Genomic DNA, 15,690 nt, shown 5'->3' on the forward strand with positions numbered 1-15,690 from the left:
CATAGTTAAAATAAAGAATGCTGAGCAACTTTTGATTTTTTATTCCACACTCGGGAATATTAATAAATATTTTTGGGGGCGTACCTGTTTGAACACTGGTAAGGTCACAGGACGTATCTGTCTTTTCAGATCCAAATGATAGAATGGCAGGAACGGTCGGAACAACAGCAGTGAGTACAACCTGCTGATGGAAACAGAACCATCTCAGTAAATGAATACTTGGACCCCCTTTAAGATGGGTATACTACTACCTCATTTTCCTGATTCCTGTTCTTGGTGAAAGGCATCGAGGGCACCCTGTGCAGATAACCATATCCAATCCCACAGCCTAGACTGAAGAGACAAAAATCAGGGCTCATCATTCACATCGAAAAGGATTGTTTCCATGGTGACTGGCATACCTGCCCGCTCCCCCCCAAAAACGATTGGGCCAGACGTTCACCTCTCGGCAGTCGGCCGTGTCGCTGTTGTAGACGTAGAGCTTCAGCAGCTTCCCTTCGTGGTCGTTGATGAGTTTAAAGAGATTGTCGTTCTGCTTGCAGAGAAGAAATTGCGTCTGAGCCTCTTTAAAAAAAAGAGTGTGTCCACACTAGCTTGGGTCCGTTACCTTTTCCAGGAACGTTTCAGCTCCTACGATGTAATCGGTGTTGGACTGGAGGCCGGCCTGGCTCGCGGGTGAGTTTGGCTCAATATCCTGAATAACCCCCACCATTGCAAAAAAGACAAAAACGTTGTACTTTTTTTGAACAAATACACACATCCAAATCTGGTTTTAAGTTATTTTGTGCTTTTTTTTGTTTAAAAAACATATTATTCTATATGTTTGTATGTAAGAGAACTCAAAATGAATACATTATTATTATTTTCCAATCTGCAGTATATGTTTGTAACATGAACGTATAAATGGATTAATTTCCAACTTGCATTTTCCTGTTTGTAACATGAAATAAAAGAATAATGAAGTCAATGGTTTAAAAAAATCATTTTGCAATGACTTCAAAACAGATTAGCATTTGTAACAAAAATGTTAAGTGCTGATATTTTAAGGTATGAGGGCTAAAGGTAAATATATATATATATATATACACATTAAATTGTCTGCATGATGGCCTTTGTGTCATACTTAAAGGGAATGCCCATTCTATAAAATATGGCGTTGCATTGAATTTGGCTGCTTAGGCGGAATTTGGCTCTCTCGGGGCACTCTTCCAGGGTTTTAATGAAGTGGACGACACGAGAGCATTCAATTGAGAAGCTATTTTAAGCTACTCAGTAGTTTACAAAAAATGAAATAAATGTCAGCTGTCCTTACAGTAGTACTGTAAGGACAACAGACATTTATTTCTTACATATACTAGTGCCTAACCAGGGCAGTAGTACACGTTTTTCCCCTGATGTGGCAGTGACACGCTTCCAAAGGATCATGGGAAAAATAATGCATTTGCGTTTTACGGCTTCGACTCACCAGAACGTGCCAAACATTTTCTCTGGCCCCTTGGAAGTGGGAGAAACGGATGCTGATTCCCAGCAGTCCTCGGCCCCCCCACATGGTGCTGGGTGTCACCATGGTCTCCCTCACACCCAGCGTTCTGCTGCTATACAAAATAAGTTTGGTGGGTTTGTCCACATTCCTCTCCAGCGCATCTTTTAGGGTATCGTTGTCTTGGCTCTGTCACATTAAAACATGTGTGTGACATTCAATTCAGCGTATTGGCAATGACAGATGTCCATTGCATTAAAGGTGGGAGGGGCGGCAGTGAGTCAACTTACCAGTCTCGTGTCACAAATTGCTATGATGAAATCAAAGAAGGGCTCCAGTCCTGCCTGATAACCTGGAGAATTCTGCTGCACCTGCAAAATGATGACAAAAATTTATTTCCATTCATTTATGTGGTAAATATTAAATGGATATCTGAAAGCAGGATTATTGTAAAATTATATACACAAGTGCTCTATAGTGTTTTGGAACTAAGTATTGGTTGCACTGATTCCCAATCCATTTTGCCTGGGAAGGCTGACACTGAATGACCCCTGCCATCCTTCCCAGTTGAAACGGATTGGACGTCTAGTGCCATCAATTGCACTGGGAGATGAGCATTCCCAGTTTCAAGTAATGGCAGGCAATGAGTTAAATGGACACGTGTACATTTGTACACCATCATTCATTCCAGTTAGTCACCACACCGGTTATTCTTGAACAATCGTGTTAGCAACGTATTAAAACTTAAAACGACTAACCTGCCAGCAAGTGTGTATATAGTATATTACTATCGTGGACAAATAAACAACAAATATGTGTTCCAAGTGTCCAAACAAAAGGGGGCGTAGGTCGCAGAGGGCAAATAAATCAAAACTTATTGAGCGGAGAAAAAAAATCAAAAGTGGATAATTTGAATTTAATTCACTTTTAGTTGAATTTCGAACTTACTTTGAGGACGTGGTAGCCTTGAGTTCCTCCACCTGGTACCTGGACGCTTGAGAACCCCCCCATGGGTTCGGGAGGACTAGATTGGCCCACGCTGGTGTGGATTCGACGGCAGAACGAGTGCGGCTGCGTTCATGTGCACGTCAAACGCGTGGGATTCCGCGTTGATCACCACTTCCGCCGCAATGATGACCTCCCCCAAGGCGTGAGGAGCTTTCCCTTCCTCTGCATCTTGTCAGACAGGATCTGCTTCCAGTTTCAATTGTGTCAGGTAAATCCACAACAAAGCATCCACTTATATAAAGGCAAATTATTTCTTTTATGTGACTGGCTTTTTAACAGCATTAGATTCCTGACTAAATGTCAAAGATTCTTCATTGCCTCCTTGGGTGCATTGTGCAAAAGAAGTGGCAACATCATTCAAGCCCTAAAGTGAGAAATATACTTCATTTGGTGACAGTTTCTCTTTCAACAAGCCAATGAATAAAGGCTGGCTCTCAGCAGAAGCTTGCTGACACCTCAGAACTTTGTAATTGTGTTCTAAAAAACACGCACAAATTTATTGCCTGGTCTACAAAGAGTTGAAACTTCTGCAAAACACTCCATCTTGATCTACTACAGATGGAGTATATCCCTTTAACTTATTTGCAAAGGCAACTAGAGCTGTTAACCAATGGCTGCCTTATTTTTGTGCATTCTTGATTGCAACCTTTTGACTCAATAGTGCAGGGATGGCGAACTCGTGGCTCTCGAGCCACCTGCGGCTCCCAGCCAAAATGATTGTGGCTCTTCTTATCATATTTTACATACACTGTCTCTTTGCCTTGTTTCTCTTATTTTTATTCTCTCTTAAAACAGTCCAATTCATTACAGCCCATTAAAAACAAGTAAAAAATTATATTTAAAATTGAATTTGAGGGATTAGAGTTTTCTTTTGCTGCTTCCCACGGAAGTTGCGGCTCTTTGACTCTCACACTTTCAAATTTTGGCTCTTTGTGTCTAACTTGTTCGCCACCCCTGCAATAGTGAGTAAAATTTCATTTTCCGAATCATAAGTTGCATCAACCAAGAATACACAATGAGTATAATGACTATAAATTGCGTTTTTTGGGAGGCAATTTGTGAAGAACAAAAATATGTTAAAGTAATAATACATAGTAAAATGGAGAAGGACATGATAAATAGGCATATGATAACATAAAGGTTTTTCAGAAAATTATAGCCTTAAAAAATATAGAAAAGATATATTGCACTGAAGTATCAGTCGCGGGCCTAGCCAAACTATGAAAAACGTGCGATTTATAGTCTGGAAAATACAATATGTGAACTATTCATCTCCAGCTTGACTTTTAGTCAATAAGAGGAAGCAATTTTAGACAAATGTAACCCATCACAATTACCTATCAAAGTCACAAGCCTGGAGGTTTTCCCACTTGATGTAACTATCACTTATTCGTTGTTTCGCTCGAAGCGGGAGCGAAAAGAAAACAGCTTTTCGTGAAAAGCGGTTGCTTTGAGGCACAGAAACGCTCCAGCTTGTATTCTACGGGTGTGTCTATGTGTGCTAATATGAATGAAGGGTGAAGGGTTACTGAGCAGCCTGCAGTCATTGTCATCATTATCAGCATTTCATTAGATAATGAGGTCATTATTCCCAGTGGTGGGAATTGATTTGCATCATAGATGTGTGTGAGTGGGGTTAGGTTTGTGTAACCCTACGGGTCCAGGGTTCAAATCCAGGTCGGTCCACCTGGGTGGAGTTTGTATGTTCTCCCGGGCCTGCGTGGGTTTTCTCTGGGTTCTCCGGTTTCCTCCCAGTTTCCAAAAACATGCATAGTGGGCTGATTGGACACTCTAAATTGCCCCTAGGTATGGCTGTGAGCATCAATGGTTGGCCAGCGATTCACCTTGTGGACTTCCTGTGTGTGGCTCTTGTTTCTTACCTAGGTCTACAATGTCTTGTGTGTCTTGTGTCTGACATGCTACTGCAACCAAGAAATTTCCCGAATACGGGATGAAATAAAGTTCTAATCTAATGTAATCTAATAAAGCGGTTTATAAAATGAATGTATTAATCCAATATGGGGTGGCATGTTGGATGAGTGGTTAGCATGTTCAATCCTGGGTACTAAGTGAGGCCTTCTAGGTTTTTGAGTTTTTGTCTTTTTCTAGTGTCTGAGTGGCTTTTACTGGTGTACTCCCACATCCCAAAAAAACTGCAGGGATGGCTGATTGACCACTGGAAATTGTTCCCAGAGCTGAGTGTGTACGTGAAGGGTTGTTGCTCTCCTTGTGATTGGCTGCCAAGCCATTCAGGGCGTATCCCGTCTACTGCTAAGAATTAGCTGGGATAGGCTCCAGCACCCTCGTGAGAATAAGCAGCTCAGAGGATGAATGTTTCAGGGTGTGACTTCATCTCTGTCGGCTTGGAAAAATGATGTTTAGCGTTCGATAAATGGAAGAAATGAGCCATTTTTTTTCTTCTGTGGGCTCTAATGAGTGTCGGATGCCGGCCGGCTGCTACTGCAATGTCGGGCGAGCGAGCAGACTGGTGCAGCGGCAGCAGACATGTGTTTCACGGTCTAGTGTTCAGGAGGCAGACCTCAGGAGACAAAAGCTAAAGCAGCAACTCCCACATTTTGCTGATATGCAAAGCAATAAAGTCGTACGCCGCCGCCGTTGCCGGCGATAAACGTGAAATCCATTTGAAATGGCTGCCAGTTCAAACGGCTTGGACGTCAATCGCCGTTTTTATTCCACCGCTATCCATCGAGGATGACAAACAATATGGTTTTAGGGTGAGATTGCACATTTCTACATGCAAACAAGTCGAACTTCTTTGGGGGAGTTTTTACTAGGATGCGTGTAAGTACACACAGCAGTCGGGGACAGCAGGCTTGTAACGATCGCAGCGCTCAAGCATGAAACAAAGCATCGTCTGGAGGAGGGTGGCGAGCAACCAGTCCATCTAACGCTCCAGTGTCCAAAAATAAAAGGCAGCCAAGCGCGTCCACCAAATAGGTTCCAATGGATAAAAAAAAGGAGGAGCACAGTCTAATGCTTTTTATGATAGCTCTCCTAAAAGTAGGAGTAAGGAAAGGAATGACGGAGAAATTGGCAAGGGGATGCTATCTTCAGGCTTAAGAACATAAATGTCTCTTCTGCAGACAATCTATGACCGTCAGTGACACGTTTCAACAAATAAGAAATTGCACCTTTTTGTCATATCGGAAAAAAAGGATGATTAATGTATGCCTTGAAGAAATCCATTCAATTTAGCAGCATTTTATAAAAATTAAAAAAAACAATGTATACAGAAAATGTTAATTGTGTGGGTTTTGAAAATGAAAGAATGAATGAAGAGACATTTTTTTGCTTTCATTGTTCTCACTATGATATTTTATTTCATATATATTCAGTAATTAATATCACACTTCTTTTTACTAGTTGGTTCATTTGGCAGAAATAAATATTGTTGTTTTTTAAATTGAAAATCAATTCAATTTACAACACTAGCTAGGCAGATAAGGTTAGGATTGTTTTTAACTAGCTAGCTATTGTAATCATATCTTTGAGAAAAGTCTTCTGACAGATGCTTAACAGCTCACACATTTATTAGTGATGCGGTTACAACAGTAATACTCTGAAAATCCTAAATTAAAGTGCCAACTCTGATGTTCCAACGTATTCAGGAATGTCATTTTGTCCTTCTAACAACAGCAAACGGCGTGCAAGCTCAATTCTACGCCATGTTGCAGATTGTTGACCGACGCATAATTGTAGAAACAATCGTTTTCGTTAACATTGTGCTTTTCTTCCTCAACAAACGGCTTTGCACAGTTCACAACACATATTGCACGGTTTAAGTCTTTTTCTAGAAACAGGAGATTTTATCCGTAAGGGCAACGAACACGTTTGTTGATGGAACACAACCCATCTTTGGTTCACTAATGCACATAAAAGACCGGCGAACTCTAAAAACCATGTCAAATAACAAATATCACCAAGGATATTTTACGCACGGGAAAGAATAGCCAAGTAACTATTCACAATTATACTCTCTTGGTTCAAATAAAGTGACACATCTGGTCGATTTACGTAGGTTTTTCACCATAAAACACGTACTTTGTAACAATACTATACACAATCTACACAGAAAATGTCTAAAAACACAGCCATCTTAAGTACAATACATAATACATTGACTGCATGATATTTATATTTACTTCTTATAATGTGATGTCCAAGGGAATGATTGAGTTGAGCACGACACAAACAACATATAATATAACACTTTATATTATGTATCATTTCCATGGCGATGCCATAAGGTTGTGCTCTTTTTCTTTTTTTTCAGTGGACTTTATTACGTTCATTTAGTCTTCTAAACTATTCTGCATAGAATACATGACATTTGTGGTCAGAGAAGACACTTATCAATAGATGATACATATATTTTGTATCAGAGCTGATCAGATTGTGCAGGTGTACCTAATGATGGCTCTTTCAGGGACTCTTACAAGTCATGGCCGAGTCTTTCAATTTCCTCCACCAGGAAGTCGATATCGGACCTGGTGGCGGCCGCGTTGGAGATGACCATGCGGAAGAAGTTGACTTTCTCTCCTTGAGGTTGGTAGCCCACCATGGTGCTACCAGATTCCATCATCATGGCCTTAATCTTGGGGGCCACCTTGGTAAGGGATGAATGGAGTGTTATTATACAAGTGGATACGGTACACGGTCGATTGGTCACCGGTCTTTTGGTCGCCCGGAAGGTAAGTGATAATTACCATTTTAAATCGTTGCTCAAATTCCCTAAATACAAACTGCAAATTACTATTTAGTCATACTTAATGCCCTAGTAATTATTAGGCTAAAGAAAAGCTCCAAATTTCCTGGACTTTTATTGTTTTTTGTTGGAGAACTTGTTAAGACCCTGACCGCGACCAAAAGACTGGCGACCAAAAGACCGGCGACCAATCGACCGCACACGAGTGGATACATGTAGAAGAAAAAAAAAATAACATTTAAGTTAGCAAAATGGGTGGTCGTAGTTCATTTGGAACTTGATATCTAAATTGTCATTTGCTGATTTTTTTTAGAATTTGTTTTACAATGCATAATTTCATTTTTCTCTCTATCCAAAAGCTAAAGTTTGCCATCAGCATTTCGTCTTTTCAACCGTTGCGGCACATGTAATAGATACTTGAAAAATAATCGTTGCATTTAGTTCCCCTTTTAATGGCAAATGATCCATCCCTTGATATTTTGTCTGAGTCTCCATGCCTACACCTCAAATGCATTCAGTTCTATCTGGGAAATGAATGTGAATCTTAAAACAAATGAATGAGTCATTACCTTGTGTAACCTCTCTTGTCTCTCTTCACCAGCAGGCATGCTGCGTAAGCTCGGCGGAAGGTACCAGAAGCATACGTTGGTGTGCTGCGGCTGATAAGAGAGAGACTATTTGTATTAAAAGCTGATAGACGCTCACATTGACGCAGCATTAGCCACTCTGGGATAATCGGATAAAACGAGAGCTGAAAATGAAGGGCAAAATATCCCAACCATGGCAGGAAGTTAAAAATTCACTTTTTAATTTCAAGTTAGTGGGCCCAATAATTATTCATTGACTGTACTACTACTATCACCATTTATTTATGCTGGAGTCGTGTCATGGGAAACAGGTTTTTTCTTCATTTGTTCTGTAGAAAAAAAGAATAATTTTCTTACCTCTGAGTTAAACACCATCTCGAAGCCTTCTCTGTTTTTTATTTTGTGGAAAAGGTACAAGGAAAGGTCCAGACACTTGTCAATATGCTGTTCGAATCCCTCTGTCCCCTGTTTAGGTGAAGAAAAAAGAAATGCATTGGGTGAGTGAAAAGTCGACATTTGGTACAATTGTGTAAATGTAAACATGATTTTACTCTACCTTGGCTTTCCACATGAGCCAGAACTTGAAAATGTCAACATGGCGGCCACACTGAATGGCCTTGTCTCCCGTGTCGTAGGCCACGTCGTACTGCTTGTCTGGCTGGAAAAGGTAGCCGGCGCACATGGAGTTGCAGCCTTGTAGTAAGCCCTGCAAACACAAGGAGCGCCACACATCAGGCGCCACACAAAAACGGACAAAAGTCCCAAAGCAACTTCTCACCTTTTCTCGGACCAAAATGGCGGAGCACTGCAGAGGCACTCCCATCATCTTGTGGGGGTTCCAGGTTACCGAGTTGGCCCTGCACACATCATAGCACATCGATGAGACCAGTTATGTTCACTTGTTTGGGCGAGGAACAATCAATAGGGACTAAATTTTATGAAATACGCGCGGGGAGAATATCATGAGAAAAGCTGTCAAAGCTTTGTGGTTGACTGGAGTTGTTCTCATGAGAATCTCAAATACTTGTAGTTTAAGCGCTTCAGTTTAAAGTAAGTTTGAATTGAATGCTTTATTGTCATTATTTAAATCTCATTATACTTGTATAATGACAATAAAAGCATTCAATTCAATTCAATAAACAACGTTGACATGTTTGTAAAGTCAAAAATACGATAAATGTGTATGGAAATGATTTCCGGGCAAATGACAATTTTGATATCAAGTTCCAAATGAACTACGAGCACCCATTTTGCTAACTAAATGTTCTTTTTTTAAAAAAAGAAAATGAACAACTACTATTCTGTTACTTGAAGGTAAGGTTGGTTTTGCTCTAGTTTAAAACAAGAAAGCTATACGTTGAAAATAATCCGTTTTCTCCTTTCCGTCCTCATGACAAAAGGCATTGATGTCAGCAAACCATTTTTTACATCGTTACCTATGGACTCCATTCAACTTGTGCCTGTGTTTCCTCGACATCAGCAAGCCTCCTCCCCAAGCACCCTGCACACATTTTTACACTTGTGACAACTCCTCCTCGCATTATTCCCTCGACACAGTACATTTCAAAACAATCTCTTACGTCCACATGAAGCCACATGTTGTATTTTTCACAGATGTCAGCAATTTCATTGATGGGATCGAAGGCCCCGTAGACCGTGGTGCCGGCGGTGGCGTTCACGTACATGGGCACGCAACCCTAAAAGGGAATAGCGCGTGGCTTATAATGCTATTTTCCCTGACATCAAAAAAGACAGGAAGGAGTGTTTGTGTAATAATGCACTCCTGCTCTGTGCAGATATGGCCGAAGCCAAATTGCTTGCCCGCCCCCTCGAGCCCTCACATCACTTTGCCTTGAAGAATGACTTGCAGTACTTTGTGCTTCATAAGTGAGTGGACAAAAGCATTTTTAATAGAACTTTGCTCACTCTTGCAAAACCCTTTTGAGATGAATGCCACTTGATCCGCTGTCACGCATGTACATATGCAGTTGGCTTGCATTTCTAGTCATGCTTTCCAATTGAAATGAATATAAAAGTCTTTCATTTGTTTCAGCTTACGCCCAAAACAACAATGATAAATGATATAAAAAGTATTTCTACATGGCAGTACAGGAGAGACTAAAATAGTGGTCTTTGCAGAAGATGAAGAATATATTCCCTGTCAATGTGATTCCCTCAAAGTGTTACTTTTTCCCCCACAATTTTGCATTAATTCCTATGGAAAAATAGTGTTGCTTTTGTGTCACTTGAAAGAAAAATATCTTGACTTTTTTGTACCCTTTGCTTGCCTTCGATGACTTTAGCTTCCAAATCAGCAGGGATGACTCTGCCCCTGAAAAAAAATAAGAAACTCGATGACCAATCACATAAATGTCTGATTTCCAACTGCATTGCCTTCAAAAGAACACTGACCAGTCATCTGTTTTGAGCAGGATCAAATTGTCTGTTCCAAATCCTAACGCGGCACTGGCCTTCTTGATTGAATAGTGGCTCTGCAAGAAGACGCTTCCTTTCAGCTTTCACACCACAGCGAACTCACCAGGTGTAAGGATTCGAACTGACGTGCTCCGAGGTGAAGAGGACCAGCCGGGGTGCAGATGCCATGCCTTTGCTTTTCACCTCAGGGAAGTACTTGTAGCGTGCAATCATCACCCCGTACATGTTGGAGATGGCTCCTCCTGCAAGGAAAGTCGACAGGATCTCTCAGCAGCGATCGAAGGCGCTTCCGCCGCTGCCAGTCCGCGGCGTGTCTCACCTGGAGAAAAGATGCCGTCCCCCTCCCCCTCGGGCCAGCCGACGAATTCGCGCATCTTTTTCAAAGTCAGCTGCTCCATCAGGACGAAGACGGGGGCGATCTCGTAGGTGAACCTACACAACAGCAAATAATGATTTAAAAAATGTCTTAATCTAATGCAATTCGACTATACCTTAAGAAAAAGGTTCAAAATTGGAAAATACCAAATAGTGGAAGCTGTTAAGAAGCATAGCGTAGTACTTATTCTTTGTATGTATTTTGCAGTTATCTTCAAATACATTTAGGGAATTTCTATTCAAATGCTGAATAGAACAGCATAATAGAGAGACTTTTATATATTACTAGAGGTGTAAATTAACCATTTCAGGATAATATTTGGACATTGAAAATATGTTTGCCATGATTACAAATACAATTAGATTTGATCCAAGGGCCTCCAGTTAATTTAATATGATGTTATGTGCATATTTTAATCTAAAACAATAAAAATACAACACAGATTGGAGAATTTTCACAATATTTCCGCTGAAACTTTATGGACATTTGATTGATAAATCATCCTTTATAACAAAGCTTCATATCTAAAAGATGAGGATATTGACCAATGTTTTGCATTGCGACCAATCGTTGCTTAACCGATCGATATGTCCATACAGATCAATGTATCATTACGCCTGTAGTTTTAACTAAGAGTGAATTCAACAATTTTTAGACGTTATGATATAAATTCTTTCCAGTGCATTTTTTTAATAGGCAAATGCTCTCTTTCTGATTTTTGGGTATCAACCAATCACAAAGGCGGAAGGCCACGAAACTTACATGTTGGTGTTAGCTGTGGAGGTGAGCCACTCCCCCGCCAAGCCCACAATGTCCAATCCAGTGGAGAGCTGGTTGAAAAATCTGGGATGACCTGCACGTTGACCAACGAAAAGACATTACGGTAGACGCTCGCTTCCAAGATGGTTGGGGTTTCCTCAGCGCTCACCTGTCCTGACGCCATACTTGAGGGTGTCCCGACAGTCCACCAGGATCTGCTCCAGAGACTCAGGCTGATCCGACAGCTCCAAGTTAAAGCCCTCCATGCCTTCCAACAGCTGGTGCGGATGGTGGAAGTCCAGCACCTTGGTGGATCTGTCGAATGTTTTGCGGATGTAGCTGGTGAGGATTTCCACCACCTCCAGCAAGAACTGCATAGTGGGCTCTTCTCCATTTTTGGCAGGTAAGAGTTCTGCAAAAACACATTTTGGGGCTTCAGCAAGAGATTTTTTTTCCAAACCGCTTATCCTCACAAGGGTTGCGTGGGGTGCTGCAGCCTATCCCAGCTAACGATGAGCACCAGGCAGGGAGACAACTGGAATTTGTGTTCAACCAATCACAGGGCACAAGGAGACAAAGGACAACCAATCATAGCTAGTGGCAATTTAGAGTGTTCAGCCAGACAACCTACCTGGAATTGAACCCTATTTTTCATCAGTCAGCATTTATTTATTTGTATTTATTTGTATGTAGAGCAACAACATTTTTACATCTTTAATAGAACAAAGTAGACAGGTGTACTTATGTTTTTTTTTTGTCGAGAGATTCTTTCCACCCACCTCTGGCGAACAGATTAGAGAAGTCAGTCTCGGTGCGCGTAAAGCGAACGCCCCCGCCACCGTTGTCCGCCATTAGCATGAGGCCCCTGGCCGCGCGCTCCTTCAACGAAGCCGCCAACCTGCTCCTTTCCTCCACGCTGTTGTTCTTCTGCAGGAAACCTAACAAAGCACATCGTGCTTATGCCAAACAGAAGCCGCCAACTTTTGCTCAGACTGTCTCCCCCCCTCCTCTCCGGGCCTCTTTGTAAAAGGGCCTCGGTTGGGGGGCTGGGGGGGCCAACACCAGCGTGTACGTCCTAGAGCAGCCTCAAAATGAGGTGCTGGTAATTTTAAACTGGAATGCAATCTCAAAAGCATTTCCTGAAAATCTATTGACGAGGCTTTTCCCTTCATTGGAGCCTTTTATGATGCAAATGAAGCCCGCGTGCCGGCTAATTCAAGAATACTGATGAAAGCAGCCGAACGTGTCGGTCAAAAAAAATGGGCAGCCCACCGGTGCATCACATTGACTATTATGGGATGTGTCAGCTCGCATCACACGGGCTCCAATAAACTCACGGGGAGTCACTTGTAAAATTCAGCCTTAATTCTCTTCTTTTTATCTTATCAGCTTCCACGCAAGAGCGATAGAATCCATTATTGACAAAGATTCAGGGTATTTTTAATGGGATTTGAATGACAAAAAGAGAAATATAGCAGATGTTTGGCAGACTCACCACAAATCTTCATTCCCAATTTCCTTGTGCATCCATGAGCAACTCCGCACCAAGCGTCATAGCCTAAATATAAGAAAATCCGTATACAGTTATACACAAAATAATGGTGTTGCTCAAGATAATTTGATGGCGGATTATTCTTAACCATCCACGGCTCATTTTAAAACCAAATGAATTCTCCACTGGCCTTACAGATGCTATTGAATGAAAAGCAATACAGCACCACTGTCTTATCGCGGACTACCAGCCATCTGAGGGAGGGGTTACGAGGGGCACTTTGGGTAGACAGGAGGGGGATCTGGCAATCGAATCCCCTCCTCTTAAAAAAAAGCAATTTAGAGGTCGCGGGTGGGAGCAAAAAACCCAAACACATTTGAATCCTTTGCTTTGGCTCATTAGACAAATCATTAGCTTAATGTACCATGTTACATTTTTTAAAATTCTCGTTTTTTTAAGCATATCAGATCCACATTCATTTCCCACCTTTATTAATAATCGTTTTAATAGCAAAATACGACACAATCGACTGATCTTGTTTTGTTCTCCGTTCAAATAAATAAATAAAATAAAATAAAAAAATACTACCTCGGGCTGCAAATGCTCAAGTTTTCCATTAAGGCCAATTTCACACGGTTCAATTATTGGACACTATAGGTTCTTTTTTTAAAGGCATGCTTCCGTGAATCCAGGAATAGACAGCAGAAAGCCATTTGCCGTGTAAGTAATAATAATAATAATGGTAATCACAATTAAAATAATGTCAAGGGTGTCCGTATTGCAGCGGTTGAATAAGCACCCTGCGTCCCCCCTCCCTCCCCCGATGAAAATGATTAATGAGCCACGAAATAGGCCCAAATAACAGGCGTGAAACGCCATTTTATCTGCCGAGCACCTACTTGAGCCCGGCGGCCGTAAATTTGTCGCGTTGGGATCCGGATCGCCGTCGGTGGACGAGGACGGTGCAGACGCCATCAATCCAAGCCAAAGTCCTCAGCTTCGCCCCCCTCCCCAAAAAAGAAAAAGGAAAAACAAAATAGATCCTCCAGTGTTCTTCTTCTTTCCCCCTAAAAATCTAAAAACCGCTCACTTTTTTAAAATCCAGAACGAACATACACATGAACGTCCTTCTTGAATGAAAGAGTCAGACTAAATTCAAATGAAGCCTGATTATGCTAAACCTTATTCTCAAATCTTAACATTTCAATTTATGAATCGAATCAACATCATATTTAATTTGACTGCAATTTGGTCGATATTAAATGATTTTTTATAAGTACATCATCAAACCCAATCAATTGCCTGTAAACTATAAGATTCCAACCATTATAAATAAAGGAATTCCATGCTACCGAACACCTGTTACAGCTGCATCTCCTGAATAATTTTGCTCATTTCACCGAGTTTTCCAAGCCCACTCACCGTGGATGTGATTCAGACGAAGAACCGCAGTCCAAAATAGACCCCAATAGCTCCACAAGTCCACAACTCGCAAGCCTAAGCAAGGTGACCTTGTCTGGGTTTGAGTTGACATCTAAACCCGACAATCAGGCTTCATTCTGGGATTGCCGGCGCGTTTGTCTCCCTCACCGGTTACCAGCTGGGTGGGAGTGGAAGTGAATGTGCGTGCGTGGGTGCGTGGGTGCGTGCGTGGCTCTCTCTCTGCTCAACGACTTCTTTTTTTGGGCTGGGAAATGATGCTCTCCTGAGTCCTCGTCATGGACTTCAAATTTGATGCTGCTGGAGCAACACATTACGTGAGAAGGGGAAGAGAGGAAGGAGGGTGATGGGAAAAAAATGACATTGCCACATTCAATCAATCAATTGTTTACCATTTTGCCTCCTTCTCTTGTCAACAACTATTAATCTTCCGGGAGCTATAACAGATTCGTTTTTTTGTGTATGTCCAGATGACTTCATCATTGCTTATCTCATTTTTGTGACTTGCATCCCCCCTCATTAATCTTGACTTCAGCTCAATTTCAAGTCTCACTACAACGACCTCCTCTAGATGGCAGTAAAGCCCCAAAAATGAATTAGCACATATTTTCACATGAAAAGAAAATGTCATGGCTCAAACAAAATGTGCATACGCTATTTTGTCAGTCAGTCTTGTAGACGTTGCTGGCATATATTATTATTGAACAGAGCTACGATGGTTGGGGCCAATTTTTCATTTCCGGACCATCTGGCTGCTCACCTTTGACGTCACTCTGCACTGAAGGCTTCATTCCACAAATACTCAAGTGGTGCTTATTATAAATAGAGGCATTAATCTGGAACACTGTGCTCAGAGAGCGACTGAAAAGAGTTGCGAACACTCGAGTGACACATAAAATGGACTCGCCTTGTGCTTTCAGCACTGGACAGCTCCACACCCACGAGGTGAGACATAGGCAGTAATTCTTTTTAGGCCCCTTGACGTTTATCTTTTCTCTGGGAATATACATACAGAAAAGGATATCCACATTGCACATTTTTTCTTTAAATCCCAAGTATGTATTTTTTCTTACTAAAATATTTGGCCAGTTGTTTTATTCATCAATACTTTTATTGTCTTCGTCTAAAAGGCACAACATACAAATATATACAGATATAGCTTTGTTTTAGATGTTAACTTGTTGTCTAATATCATTAGTAGTACTAAAAGCTTGCCTTCAAATTGTGAATATAAGAACATAAACAAGAAATCCTCGTATACATGGACTTTAACGTAGATATCAAGGATGTGAAACATTTTTATTGTTAATTCAGTGAGCGTGTTGAATACCTAAGAATTAAGAAAAAATAAATGTTATAAAATAAGTCACTCCATTGCCTTATAGG

General features: G+C 41.2%; 2 protein-coding genes across 2 annotated transcripts; both read right to left on the reverse strand.

Moving 5' to 3' along the window:
* Window positions 1-98: 98 nt before the first annotated feature.
* gorasp2 (golgi reassembly stacking protein 2) lies at window positions 99-2,635 on the reverse strand. Its single transcript, XM_077617040.1, has 6 exons — window positions 2,429-2,635; window positions 1,771-1,851; window positions 1,466-1,669; window positions 608-694; window positions 402-532; window positions 99-333 (listed from the first exon to the last, which is right to left on the reverse strand). The coding sequence occupies exons 1-6, from the start codon at window positions 2,489-2,491 to the stop codon at window positions 231-233; spliced, it is 669 nt and encodes a 222-aa protein (XP_077473166.1). The 5' UTR covers window positions 2,492-2,635; the 3' UTR covers window positions 99-230.
* Window positions 2,636-6,021: 3,386 nt separating this feature from the next.
* Window positions 6,022-14,600, reverse strand: LOC144086880 (glutamate decarboxylase 1-like). The gene is made up of 17 exons (XM_077617044.1): window positions 14,287-14,600; window positions 13,764-13,871; window positions 12,868-12,930; window positions 12,152-12,310; window positions 11,542-11,784; window positions 11,376-11,466; window positions 10,557-10,669; window positions 10,364-10,479; window positions 10,214-10,293; window positions 10,079-10,133; window positions 9,382-9,498; window positions 9,238-9,302; window positions 8,580-8,658; window positions 8,358-8,507; window positions 8,159-8,266; window positions 7,784-7,873; window positions 6,022-7,115 (listed from the first exon to the last, which is right to left on the reverse strand). The coding sequence occupies exons 2-17, from the start codon at window positions 13,837-13,839 to the stop codon at window positions 6,942-6,944; spliced, it is 1,779 nt and encodes a 592-aa protein (XP_077473170.1). The 5' UTR covers window positions 13,840-13,871; window positions 14,287-14,600; the 3' UTR covers window positions 6,022-6,941.
* Window positions 14,601-15,690: the final 1,090 nt, after the last annotated feature.

This window comes from Stigmatopora argus, chromosome 13 (assembly GCF_051989625.1).
Source record: "Stigmatopora argus isolate UIUO_Sarg chromosome 13, RoL_Sarg_1.0, whole genome shotgun sequence".
NCBI lineage: Eukaryota > Metazoa > Chordata > Actinopteri > Syngnathiformes > Syngnathidae > Stigmatopora > Stigmatopora argus.